This window comes from Cladophialophora immunda (genome assembly GCF_000835495.1).
Source record: "Cladophialophora immunda strain CBS 83496 unplaced genomic scaffold supercont1.8, whole genome shotgun sequence".
NCBI lineage: Eukaryota > Fungi > Ascomycota > Eurotiomycetes > Chaetothyriales > Herpotrichiellaceae > Cladophialophora > Cladophialophora immunda.
In genome coordinates, this window is record NW_015622548.1 from 722,768 (window position 1) to 736,610 (window position 13,843).

Genomic DNA, 13,843 nt, shown 5'->3' on the forward strand with positions numbered 1-13,843 from the left:
TGTTCGCAAAGTAATTACACGTCCTTGAAGCCATCGGCCCCCTTGGGGTAGTGCTCGGCTGACAAAAAGGTGCAGATATCTCTATGATCCCGAGGCCACCAGGCTCGCGCACGACGAGGACGGATGGTTCAAGACCGGCGACATCGCCCGGCGCGACGGTGACTTCTACACCATCGTGGGCCGCGCCTCGGTCGATATCATCAAGTCGGGCGGCTACAAGATCTCGGCCATAGACATCGAAAGAGAGTGCTTGAATCTGCCTTACGTCAGGGAGGCCATGGTCGTCGGCGTCCGGGACGAAGAACTGGGCCAACGCGTCGGTGCGGTCATTGCTGTCAAGCCCCAGGCCGCCAACCTGACGCTGCAGCAGCTCCGTGCCGACCTTCGAAAGTCGCTGGCGAACTACAAGCTCCCGACCATTCTGCGTGTGGTCGAGGGTGAACTGCCGAAGGGCGTGACCGGCAAATTGCAGAAGAAGGTTCTGGGACCAGAACTCATCCCTTCACCGGGATACCAGCGGCTGCCGGGCGTACAGGTGTGGCGGAGGTCTCAAGAAGGGGGCCGGTTACAGGCACGAATGTAGCGAGAAGAGACGTACGTGCAAAGAAAAGACGAAAATGTGCATTTGGTATTTACTCGGCAGCCATTTTAGATATGGGAAAACCAATCTTCAGTGTTGGTCCACATGAACTGTTCGAAATCCGCGTCATTGAATCCCCATTGATCTTCGGTTACTCTGTCAATGACAGATGTGTCAACCAGAGGAATATTCGCGTCCGTCGTGGCATTCCCGTCAAGATGATCCGGAGCTGGAGGATTGAGTCTACAGTGTTCGTAAAGGCTGGCCCAGCTTAGACAATAGTCCCGCGGGAAACAGTCGAAGAATCTTCTTTGGTGGTCGGTAAGCCACACGACCTTCTGCAAAGCTCGCCGCGGTTGTTTCTCGCGCAAGGAAATGAAATGTTCAAGAGCCCTCAGCCCTGATTTGGCGGACTTCCATCTTTGACCCAGTTCCTCGAGAGATTTGCGGAAAACGTCCATGTCGGGTTGACAAGCGGCCCAGACCTCGGTGAGAGGCTGCAACAGGGCCAGGAAAAACCCAGAAGCGATGCAGTATCGTGAGAAGACTGGTGCGAGATGTTTGATCTCGTCCCGCGCAAGGAAGTCCCTGAAGATGCCTGCCACGAAAGATGCTGCGATAACGGGTTGAGCTGAGATTGTTTGATTTTTAAGGGAACGACCAATGATGGCCAGGCTGATCAGGTACGGGAGGTGAAGTTGGCGAAGATTAAGCTGAGACTGCAATGACATGTATATCTCTGTGCTCACGCCACATTTGGGGAATCGGAGGTGTTCAGGGACTTGGGAAGGCCATTCATGCAAAAGGGTCTCGAAGTTTTGATGCTTTGCCAGCGTCATGGTGTTTCGTGAACAGGTCTCTGAGATATCCCCAAGGATGCAGCAAATATTCGTGTAGGCGGCAAATAATTGTCCGTCGCCTCTACCGGCGGCATCGACAAGATCGTCCGGTCGTATAGGGGTCACATCGGTGTCATCTGGGTTGATCGCCCGGGGCCGACCATGGGCTACTGTCATCAGTGCGTCTCGCGTCTGTCACTTGAATCAGCGGGAGCGAAACCTGGCAAGTGGTGGACTAACCCTTAGAGTCCACCAGATTCTTCTCCTCGCAGCAGCCGTAGGTCCGGGTGGCGGCTCGCGGTGAAGACCTATCTGAAAAGCGATGGCAACTCCGACTCTGAGCCAAAATTCGCCTGCATCATACGAAACTTGCTCCGGCCCCACAGGCGTATACCACTGCAACATGATAGTGGCTTTTATTACCGCCAACGCGTCAAGCTCGTGGTTCATGAAGAAAAGAGCCTTGGCTCGCTGGTAGAACTGATCGGTTGTGGCGAATGAATGTGTACTTGGAGCCGTCGAGACTCGACTCGCAGCCAAAAACATCGATTGACAGATGAGGTATGACGGAGTTTGCTGGCCGCTGTGGTCCATCTCGCCACGCCCGAGGACTGGCGTCCAAGGCTGACAATAGGTTAGAAAACTATCGAGCAGACTGCGGAAGACTGCCCGTGGCGGCAACTCGAAAGCACTGAAGAGCTGTAGGACAACATTTTCTGACTCAGAGGGCTGCCGTCGTTCGGGAACCGGGGCATCGCGAGCCTGTGTCTCATCAAATGGTGTATCATGGTCCAGATAGTGCGCTCTGCCAATGAACGTCTCGTTGTTGGGACTGGGATCATCGGATTTGCTGAGAGGAAGAGCTGGACCTGGCCAACTGGTCGACGATGATGGCTCGACGATTGAAGACGACTGTTGAGAACGCGGTCGTGGATGTTCGTCACTAATGACGGTGTCTTTGCCTTGCGGATATAGGGTGTTGGAATATGGCGATTTGGTGTAAGAGAGAGCATGTCTCCCGGTGCCCGTGCGTCGTCGCTTTCTTCCTAACGAGCTAAGCTTGTGAGCACGCCGTGGACGCCAGACCAGGCCAGATGCGAAACATACAAGCAGTCAAGCTTGCGGGCCTTGCAATTCTCGCAGGAATCATTCGCCGGCAGGAAGATGCATTCCGCCTATCGTTCGTCAGCACTCGGCTTTACCAACAACAGGAAGAGACTTGCCGAGACTTGCTCACAAGCCAGACAAGCAGGGGTTTGAGACGGCATGACAAGTCGTGCTCCTGGCCGGGTTCAAGCAGTGCTCATCTGGATCGTTGGTAACTGCATCCTGAATCCACCTGGAGTCGTCTTCCTTCCCCGCTGCTCGGCGAAAAGTCGATAGCTGGGATTCTATCCGACACACGGAGCTTCCCCACCCGGCTTTCCTACGCAAACATTCAACATCCCTATCCGCTATCGCAAAAGATGGCGTGTCAGAGTACGAACTAAGGAGGAACGGGTAGGATAGCACAAGCTTTGCCAACCTTCGCTTACACAATACGTTAGCTGGAAGCTTCTCAGCGCGGACGAGTTAGCCAGCCCTGCCTGGGGTTCGAATAGGATCTCTATACTGCAAGCTCCCGAGCCCACATCCTCGGTCATTGCTGTCACGCGATACGGTTCTGCGCTCGGCGTTTTCTCCCACATGGTCCTGTTATTCTGGAGAATGTTTTGCGGAGTGTATGGGGATGCATCCGATGCATGGCTCCGACTGAAATGATCATAACTATCGGCCTGCGGCCGCCCCTTCGACCATCTCATACCATTCAGTCTACATCACTTTCGCTTTCCAACTCCATCGGAAAATGGCAAAATATCTCGGTTTGAGGGGCCTCAGGCTCAAGACGGCCATGGTTGTCCTTGTCGTGTTGCCAAGTTTCATGCTGTTTGGCTGGAACAATGGCTCTACTGGGAGCGCAACAGACCTCGAATCCTTCGTCAAGGTAAACAAAGCCCAAGCGCATGTCTGGGTTGGAATCTTACCGATTACTAGCAATTCCCCCGACTTGACACCGTCAACACGGAAGGCTCTACCAAGTCGTATAATGCTCTGATCCTGGGTGCGTCAGCATATTGAGCCGCTTTCCAGCCCATGCTGACCGGAAGTAGGCGTCGTCATAGCCTGCTATGATCTCGGGGCCGTTGCTGGCGCCCTTTCCTGCATCTTGTTCGGCAACAAGCTGGGAAGACTTCGCTCCGTGTTCCTGGGTCTCGTCTTATCGGTGATAGCACTTGCCATCGAGACCTCTGCCTTTGCACTTGCGCAATTCATCATCGGGCGTCTCCTCGTTGGGGCATCGATCGGAATCATCTCGGCGAGTATTCCTATCTGGCAAACAGAATGCGCCACTACCAGGCATCGAGGCATGTTTGTCATTATGGAAGGTATTTTCATCAGTGGGGGGATTGCATTGCCCAGCTGGATCTACATTGGCACCATTCCAGGCCTGAGCGGTTCGGCTCAGTGGAGGGTGACCATGGTCTTGCCCGTGGCCTTGGCCATCTTCGCGATGCCATGGGTATTTTTCATGCCGGAGTCGCCCCGTTGGCTTGCGCACAAAGGGCGACTTGACGAAGCGCGAAATGTCGTGGCGGCAATCATGGACCGGCCCCTGGACGACCCCCAGGTGGCAGCAGAAATCAACCACATTCAACACCAGCTCGAGCTGACCACCGGTGGTTTCGGATCATTCTTCAAGCACAGCCCTGAACGTCCACTTCAACGTGCCTTGATCGCATTGCTGGCACAGAGTTTTACACAGTGGAACGGCTGTTCAGCCATGATCTTCTACACCGGCAGTGTCTTTGCTCAGCTGGGCTTTTCTGGCAAACGTGGCGAATTTCTCGCTGCTGGGTTCGTCACAACATTCACCGTGGCCGCGTTCGTCCCTTTGTTCCTTGTGGATCGGGTTGGAAGGCGGGTGCTCTTCATGATCGGTGCGAGCGGGATGTGCATCTCGATGGCTGTTCTCGCTGGAACGGGTGGGCATTCCAATCTGGCCCCCGTCGCCCTCACGTTCATGTTCATCTATGCCTGCTCGTACGCCATTGGATACCTGGGCCTTCCCTTTCTCTATGCCAGCGAAATCGCTCCACTGCGACTTCGAGTCCCTATCTCGGCCATCTCGGTCACAGGGCAGTGGCTAGGACAATTTGTCGTTGGTCAGATCACCCCACCAGGCACAGCGAATCTCGCCAATCACTACTGGATCATCTATGCTGTATTCAACGCGAGTTTCCTGCCCATCATCTACTTCTTCTTCCCCGAGACCAATGGAAAGTCCCTGGAGGATATCGATGAGATCTTCGAGAGTTCGACGGCTTTTGGTGTGGTTCGCGCTGCTCGGGCCATTGGGAGGTCCGGCGAATCAGGTATTCAAAATGTTGCTCTGGACAAGGGATACGGTTCCACTGAAGTAGAACATATCAAGGCCTAGGACCGGCGGCGCTAGAATGTTCAGATATCAGAAAAGGCTTCTTTCATGCGTTGGCCGTTTGCCTCATGTGCTTGCTTTTTCTGCCCCTTCCTGATCGTTTCTGAATGCACCCACCCCTGCTACCATCGCCAGAAAAGTAGGTTATTAGTTCAGAAATAGCAATCGGAGACGAACTCAAGACACAAAGAAAGAGACGCTAGCCAAATTTAGTAGTTATAGTAGCTTCTGCCAAGTATCAAGGGAATTCGCTGCCCGGAGGCATTCCTGTTTCTTCCAACTCCTCGCAGTGCCTGACATCGACCCGCATCCCACGCATCTCAACTACGGCCCTCCATGACGGAAGGGTCCCCCTGAGTCCAGACGATCTTCAGTGCGCAGTTTTTCAGTTTCCAGATCCCATCAACCTTAATGACATCCGCGGAATACTCGCCGCCGACCATGAACTTTGGTCCGTCGGGTTCCTTGCCCCTCCCGGGCGGACAGTGCTGCGCCATGGAAGTCGCCGTGAGAAGAGCGGTGTCGGCGCCGTCCTTGGGAACCACGCGGATGTTGCTGATGCTGTGCGTGGTATCCATAGGACCAACCCTTTCAAGGACATGCGTGCGGATGACAGTGAGGCTGGGTAGGACTCTCTTGTCATCGCCGTTAATGGTAAAAGAAACGTCTTCTCCGGCCCAAGCGGAGTTGAAGAGGTCCGCGTCATGGTTGTCGCACCCGACCAGGGCGCGGGACAGGGCGTCCACGATGGCTTCGCGAGGGGAAAGGGTATCGAGGGAAGACGGCTCCATTTCGGCGACTGTGTGGTATCCGATGGCAGAAGATATAAATTGTGCTCTGGCGATTCCGATTTACCCACTGTGACTCCCTTCGTCTTGCTCAGGCTCTTCTGGGCTATACCGGATCTTTTATACAAACCTGAACCTACAAGTCACGGGACCAGGCTCGCCCGGGATTTTCACTAAATTCCGGACGCCAACATGTTCCCCCAACTGCGCCCAAGGGATTTGTAGAAAATTCCAGGCAATCTAACACGCTTTCCACCATCCCATCTCGACGGCTCCGGGGCCTTTTGTCGGTGCCTAAGAGCGAGTCAATCTACAGCTCCTCAACAGACGCAGATATTGAGCAAATTTGCAGACCGAATTCCGCGGGATGGAAAGGCCAAGGATAGCCCGTAGCGCCAAATGGGGGCAGGCCTGTGCCCCTTGCGCAGCTGCGAAGACACGATGCATCCGCCCCAGCAAAGTTCGAGGGACGAAGTGCGACCGGTGCCACAGCCTCGACCAAGACTGTTCCGACCAAGTTCAGGGACCGCGGAAGAAGAGAGAGCCTAAACGCTCGTACGTTCACCTCCCCTGTACTCGTCCGTGGCTCCGATGTCTTGATTCCCACGGCTTCACTATCTGTCAACTCCCCATGGAGGTGTTGTACACGGGCCACCTCTCGCCTGGCTCTGTTGCGTCTTCTCTTGGCTCTGCCTGACAGGTGATTATGTGGACAGGAGAGCAGCCGAGCTGGAACAGAGACTTAATAGTCTGATCGAGGCTCTAAATCCGTCAGGTGAGGGAGATAACCCGACTGCGCTCAGCATGTCAACACGCGGCGAGCCAGGCAATCTTGCGGGATCCAGGGCTCAAGACCGGCCAAGTCAGGACGACCCGGTGCTACACGCTGCAGTGTCCAACTTCGGCTCCAGTGCATCTATCTCGTGCACGTGTAAGGCTTCCGTCAGCAAGGCCGATCTTCTGCCCTTGGAGTCAGACGAGACTTTATTGTCCATTTACACAAATCAGCTCGCGTCACATTTCCCGTTTGTTGTGATTCCTACCGGGACGACGGCAAAACAACTCCGTGAAACTCGACCGTTTCTCATGCAGGTCATTGGCATGGTGGCTTCGGTCCGGTATTTGCATTCCATGCGGGGACAAAGTCGCGCCGTCCTCAAGCATATCCACGACGTGATGCTGATGAGATCCGAGCGGTCCTTGGACCTTCTCCAGGGCATCTTAATCTTCCTGGGGTTTTACCACTATTTCTGTATGAGTCATGCCCATTATAATAATCTCGCCCAGCTGGCAGTCGGCCTGGTGGGAGACATGGATCTGAACACATGCCCCAACTTGAAGGCTCGGGAGGAGCACCATCGCCTGACTCTCGCGCGCGCCGAGGAACCGCGACCGAGAACGAATGAAGAACGGAGAGCCCTTCTGGGCGTCTGGTACATGGCTTCAAAGTAAGCCGGGTCCCGCATTTCATTGGACATCCCATTAACTGCCCTCGCCCCTTCAGCGCCGCGCTCGTCGTCAAGCAATTGGGACCTGCGAGATATACACGGTACCTAGACCAATGTCTGCAGGAACTTGAGAGCGCTGCTGAATACGAGACCGACCAGCTCGCCGGACAGCTGGTTCGTGTGCAACATCTCACTGAGCAGATCTTCCATTTCCACACGGGGGATCAGCTCGTCAATGAACTGCCGGCAATTCCGAAAGCTGCGGCCGCGGAGTATCTAGACGCATTCCAGGCAGAGCTGGATAGGCTTCGGAACGACCTCCGTCCTAATCTCAAGACACACCGTGAGTTCCATCCTCTGCGTCGCGGACGAGTCCCAGGTGCATTGCTAATCCAAGATGCGGGTTATAGCACTACTATCTTGCCATTATAACAGTGCTTCATTGCGCATCTTCGCGCCTCTTCTTGCTGATGCCCACCTCGCCGACGCCGTGCCTCAGCCCTTTACCTCGCTCTTCCACTCGGGCTTGTGGGCCCCCGATATCTTTTCACGGTTCACGGCCGCGCTCAAGGCGTGGTTCAACCACTGGCTCACGGTGCCTGTCTGCTCCTACTTCTACCTGCCCCAGCCGGCCTCCTCTCAGCTCATCTACGCCTCCAGGAACCTCGTCGAGTGGGTGAGACTGTGTGGGCCGGCCGCGGTTAGATTCTCCAGTACTGGCACCGCGGGCGCCTCCTTGTCTCGGAAAGAAGCCACCACGCTGCTGCAGCCTTTGCCGTCATTCATCGGCGTCCCGCCGTGCCCGGAGCTGGTCGCCCCTCAACCTCCCGCGTCGGCCTCAGACTCCAGTTGCTATGCCCAGACGATACTCAACTTGCTGCGGAGTGAAGTCTTTGCGCAGCCCCAGCTCCGCGTGGACGCCCTGGGCATCGCCGAGGCCATGGCTGGTCGGTTCGAGTCTGCCAAGAACGAGATGGCCGCGGCACACGGCGGGGTGTGGGAGAACGACCTGTGGGACGCCGCCGCGCAGCAAATGCGGATGAAGAAAGCCAGGGTCGAGAAGTGGTGCGAGAGTGCTGGCGCCGCGGGGATCGACGGGGAGAACCAGCCGCTGGCCATCCCTCTCGACCACGGCGAGGCGACGCCTGCCTGGTGGAGTAGTGACAAGTCCGAGTCACACGGTGGCCAGGACCACTGGCAGTGGGCGAGTGACGCGTTTGATGGGATGGACGATACGGCATTCATTGAAATCTCCGGGACCTGGTCTACGGATAGGGTCGGTGACATGGTACCGACGGGTAGGTTGAGCCCTCAGACTCGGTGATCAGGCCGAAAGATTCCCGGCATCCATAGTGTGGCTGCGGCACATGAGACTGTCGTCAGGAGATTCGGCGTCTGGTGGCAATTGACGCCTGAAAGTCTGGATATAGGTCTACTAAAAAGTTGGCTCCCTTCCATAGGTATCCATTAAAACGGCATGTCCCGAAAATTCCGCGGAATTTTCGAAGGCGAGAATGGACTCGAGGGAGGGAGGGAGGGTGCCAGACCATCAGGGTTATCTTCATTAAGGGGCCATAACGGAATAAGGCAGGCAAGGGCAATATAGAGTCAACGTCGCTGCGAAGAATAAGACTATACTTTACCTCTGAAGCCCGCCACAGCATATCTTCATTCCTCATTAACATCTTAGCCCCTACACTATCATTATCTTCTCTAGAGGGAACTTCTCCGTGATAAATAGCCACCGCCAGTCTCTTTTGAGGCTCATCGCCTGGAGTTGAAAATACGGAGATATATCTTTCATAACCGCTCTACTGGGCTAGCTCAAACTGAGTTGAGCCGCGAACAGGCGAAGCCTGCTTAAGAGTTACGTGGAAAGTCTGAGAACGTTGTAGCTGGGCGCAGCCAGCTCGAATATAAGGGCCCAGGCTCCCAACTGCTCTCCAGTACTCGGTCAGGTTTCCTCGCTTAAAGCGGCCTTACTCCCTTCCCTAAAGGCAAACAAGTAAAGGATGAAGTACCGAGCACAGTTCGGGGTATATAAAAAGTGTATGTGCTGGATAGTCCACATCCTGTGAATGGAGACAAGGACTCGAATCCTAAACACCCAACACTCTCGAAGGGTAATGCGAATGCTGTTGGTACGTACTCTATCATTTGTGCAGAAGAGATACAGCTTGATTTAATTTACTGTACCTGATGCCTTGCCTCCCATGCGCCCCCACGTACCATGCACGTGCGTGCGATGCGGATTGGCCGCTCTGGCAGGGAAAGTCGTACGGAGCACATATTAGTGCCCCAAGTCTTCATTTCAGCCTTTTCGGACCCTTCATACTAACCCTTGCTCAACCCGCCTACCGCGGCGGGCTCTTATGATCGACGCTTTCTGCCCTGTTCCATCCACAATGCCAGCATCCGCGCAGGAGAGAAAATTCTACCTGCGAGCACCGGACCTCGAATTCCAGCTCAATGGGCCGATCAGGATCGGCAACGTGATTACGGACATGACTCTGCCCCAAGATCCCATCACGTTTCTCAACCCGTTGCCCAACGTCGTCGCCGGGTCAGCGTACGGCAAGGGGAAAATAGGGAGCGAGCACCACGCCTCGGTCAAGGTGGGCCTCTCGGCGAAGATGTACGACCTGTTCGGGGCCCAGGCGGAGGCCAAGGCCAACACCTCCCTGAAGACCGTCTATACCTTCGACAAGGTTTCGTCCTGGTACCTGGAGAAGAATCCCACGGTGGCAGACATGAAACGGTTTCGCGACAAGGACGACGAGTTCAAGAATGCTCTGAATCACGGTCCGGTATGTGCACGTAGCAATCCGGATGATGGGCGAGCCGATGTCCGAAATAAGTGACGCAGTCTGGCGAGAAAACTCGGCCAATGGTGGTTACCCCGACTTATTCGCTCATCGTCAGTTATAGAGGTATTTGCTCTCCCCCCTGAACACAGTGATATCCCTGTCCTTTTTGACAATATCAGCTATATCTCATCTGGCGACCACCCCTGTCACTATTTAGAGACTACAGCTATATATAAGATGGCGACTATTCTGTGTCAGACTGTGCCACTTGTTTCTGAAGAAGCCAGTGGCCGCCACTCCTGAGAGGGACCTTGCTGACCCAACCACCGTCTGTAGGTGTACATTGTCACGGGATTGAAGATCACAGAGGGCCTCAGATATTCGAATCGGCGGGCGAGCGCACACCAGGCAGGGCTGAGTGGCGGAGCTCATATCACGCCCGACGCTACCGTTGGGGGGAGACTGGAGGGTGAAACGGGGGGAGAAGACGTCGGTAAGTAAACAGGTCCTGTTGGGACCGTGCAGGTAATCCCACGTCCTGAAAAGACATTGACTAAAGTCGGCAAACCTCTACCCGGGCAGACAGCTGGAGGATCATGGGCGACACCATTCTCGCCTACCGATTGCACATGGTCAAGAAACAAGGCTGGGCATGGAAAGGCCAAGGGGACATCACGACCAAGACATACGACCCTGGTGACGCCGGATTCATGAACTATGACGACGACAAGGTGGATGAATCCGAACTGGATGCCGACGAGCTGTCACCCCAGGACGCTGCTGTCTTCGCTGCGGAGCAAGAATTCGAGGAAATGCGGCAGCTGGATCTCGAGGATGAGGAAGAAGAATGGTCTCTTGCTGTCTTGGATGGATAGGTGCTGTTAGCCATTGAGGCTCCTCAAGCCTTCTTGAAAAAATAAACGGCAGCATGCCTGGGATGCAGCCTTGTCCTGACACCTCAGGCATAACGAGGCTCTCAGGCTGCGCGGAGAAATGTTGTGGCGGCTCCGAAGCCTGACTGGACCGGCCTCGGCGCATCAATTCCTATTGGCTGGGACTCCAGCTCCGGGGCAAATTGCCGGTTCTCGGGGATGGAACATTCGCTTAGTTTCGCGGTATACCAAAAGTTGCATTGCACCAGTAGCCGTTCCAACACACCAACCGAAAAAAAAAAAACTCCTACACGAGGTACGGGTTAATGGTCCCCCCTGATACGAGGGCCTTGTTGGTTCATCGCTCTGCTCCGCCCGTCAGCCCTTGTCAATTAACTCAAGCTCCCTTTGAAATTCCTACTCATCATCGCCAGTAGTAGCGTTGTTTATATTGTGTTGTTGTGATCTATCCAGAACAACCACCAAATGTCCCTCGCCCAACATGTCTCCGCGGTCGAAGGCATTGACCACGAGCCCGAGCCCGGCGACGTGGCCTTTGACGACCGCGCTAGTCTGCTCAGTTTCCCCCGGCTCTCGCGCCAGCCCAGCATCGCCCTGTCCATCAGCTATGATCCCATCCCTCCGGGCGGCGGGGACAAGGCTGCCGGAGCTCCCGAGAAGTTGGAGCCCATTGCGGCGTATGAGGTGTCGAGGGGGATGAGGATAGGTAAGTTCCCACAATTCAAACGAAGGAGGTGAAGGGGCAGAGAAGATGCATACTTAGGGCAGTCGGGATTGAATGGAAGAGCTGACGATGGCATCACTTGCTGCCATGCAGCGCAGGTATCTGTCGGCGTGGTCTCGTGTGTCCTGGCGTCCGGCATTGTCTTTGGCTTCGACGCCCTCAAAACCATCCTGGTGGCCGAGGGCACGTACAGAAATCTGTGTACCGAAGACGAGCTCAGAAAGAATGTCCCGTTGTGCTATATGCAGGACCAAAGGTGAGTCGAGCAGAGAGATCATTGCCACTACGTCGCCTGTCATTGCCTGTGTCCTACCTCGTCGAGCTGAACAGAGCTGAGCTGTGTGTCCAGGTTAAACCTCACTTTTGTCATCGCCTCCGTCACCACAAACATCTCTGCCCTGCTGGTCGGGAGCATCCTCGACCGCTACGGCCCGCGCGTCTGCGGGATCATCTCCTCCATCTTCCTCGTCCTGGGCAGCATTTGCATGGCCTTTGCCTCGGATCTCCCCTTTGACGCGTACATCGTCGCGAGTTTCCTGCTCGCGCTGGGGGGCACGTTCACTTTCGTGCCCAGCTTCCACCTGTCGAATGCGTTCCCGCGCTTCCAGGGCCTCATCCTGGCGCTGGTCACAGGCGCCTTCGACGCCTCGGCCAGCGTCTTCCTGATCTTCCGCATCCTCTACCAACACACCCACGGCGCCATCACCCTACGCCAGATCTTCACGGTCTACCTGCTCGTGCCGGTGTTCATCCTCATCTCCCAGATCACCATCATGCCCTCGCACAGCTACCAGACCCGCGGGGAGCTGGCCGAGAAGATGGACAAGGCGCAGGACCCGACGACGGACGTGCACGACAGCGACGACGAGCTCGACGGGGCCATGGAGATCATGCAGGTGCGGGCGGAGCGGGCGAACCGGCGGCGGCAGTCGATCGCCTCGATCACCGACCTGCTGGGCCCGCCGGCGGAGCAGAACCGGCACGAGAAGAAGGAGGACCAGATCAGGGTCAACAGCGGGGTGTGGGGGATCCTGCACGGCCTCCCCGCGAGCCGGCAGATCCGCACGCCGTGGTTCGTGCTGATCACGCTCTTCACGGTGCTGCAGATGGCGCGGTTCAACTTCTTCATCGCCACCATCTTCACGCAGTACTCGTACATGCTGGGCTCGGTCGAGGCCGCCACGCGGGTCATCGAGTTCTTCGACCTGGCCCTGCCCGTGGGCGGCATCGTGACGGTGCCCTTCATCGGCGCGCTGCTCGACTACACGTCGACGGTCGCGGTGCTGAACCTGCTGGTGCTGCTGAGCACGCTGATCGGCGTGCTGGGCGCCGTGCCCACCGCCTGGGCCGCCTACGCCAACGTCACGCTGTTCGTGCTGTTCCGCCCGCTCTACTACAGCGCCATGTCCGACTACGCGGCCAAGATCTTCGGCTACGCCACCTTCGGCACCGTCTACGGCGCCATCATCTGCCTCTCGGGCCTGTTCACCTTCACCCAGTCCGGCCTGCAGGCCCTGCTGCACGACGTCTTCGACGACGACCCGGAGCCCATCAACCTTGGCCTCGCCACCGCGGGGCTCGTCCTGGGCGTCACCCTGGTCATGTACGTCGACATCAAGGGCCGCGCCCTGCACCGGGAGAGAGCTATCGCCGCGGCCCAAGCTGCTGCCGCTGCCGGCGCGAACGACGAGCGACGACCACTCCTCGGCCCCCCGCGGTCTGCCTACGGAAGCGCCCGGAGCGTTAACAGCGCACTGGGCATAAATGGGCCAGGCGGCATCGGCGCAGGCGGTGGATTCGGCAACGCCGCCGGCTCTCTCCCCAATGCCGCCTCCAGCGTCGGTGCTGGAGTCGGCGCTGGAGTCGGTGGTGTCGCTAGTGGTGGTGGTAGCGGCATCTCCGCCGCCGCCGCAGCAGGTGGCGCCGCGGGCCTCAACTCCGGCATGGGCGTGTCCAGCACCGTGTCCGAAGACCCCAACGCCGTCGGGGCGGCGGAGAGAATGCGTCTCCTGCACGCCACGCCGAGCCGGCAGCAGTTGCAGCGGAACCTGTCCACCGTGCAGGAGACGCGGGAGCTCTAGATGTCAACGCCGCCGCATGTCGTGGATTCCACGTACCTCATCTGGGGTTGTGAAAAACTCCCGTCTGTTGCGTTTTAGCGTCTCTGATTTCCGCTCTATATTTGCGTTTTGGTTCTGAAAAAGCACGGGCACTGGCGGAGTCCCACGCATATCTTGTCAATGCACTTTCAGTGAGTGTATGCAATACGGAGTACGGAGTAAGGTGGTG

At 56.5% G+C, this 13,843-nt stretch overlaps 2 protein-coding genes across 2 annotated transcripts; both read left to right on the plus strand.

Annotated features, from left to right (window-relative positions):
• Positions 1-6,486: 6,486 nt before the first annotated feature.
• Positions 6,487-8,454, plus strand: PV07_12309 (uncharacterized protein; the record flags this gene model as incomplete). Its single annotated transcript, XM_016399826.1, has 3 exons — positions 6,487-7,130; positions 7,187-7,473; positions 7,541-8,454. The coding sequence occupies 3 exons, from the start codon at positions 6,487-6,489 to the stop codon at positions 8,452-8,454; spliced, it is 1,845 nt and encodes a 614-aa protein (XP_016242638.1).
• A 2,841-nt stretch (positions 8,455-11,295) lies between these two features.
• Positions 11,296-13,765, plus strand: PV07_12310 (uncharacterized protein; the record flags this gene model as incomplete). Its single annotated transcript, XM_016399827.1, has 3 exons — positions 11,296-11,536; positions 11,648-11,810; positions 11,904-13,765. The coding sequence occupies 3 exons, from the start codon at positions 11,296-11,298 to the stop codon at positions 13,633-13,635; spliced, it is 2,136 nt and encodes a 711-aa protein (XP_016242639.1). The 3' UTR covers positions 13,636-13,765.
• Between the last annotated feature and the right edge of the window lie 78 nt (positions 13,766-13,843).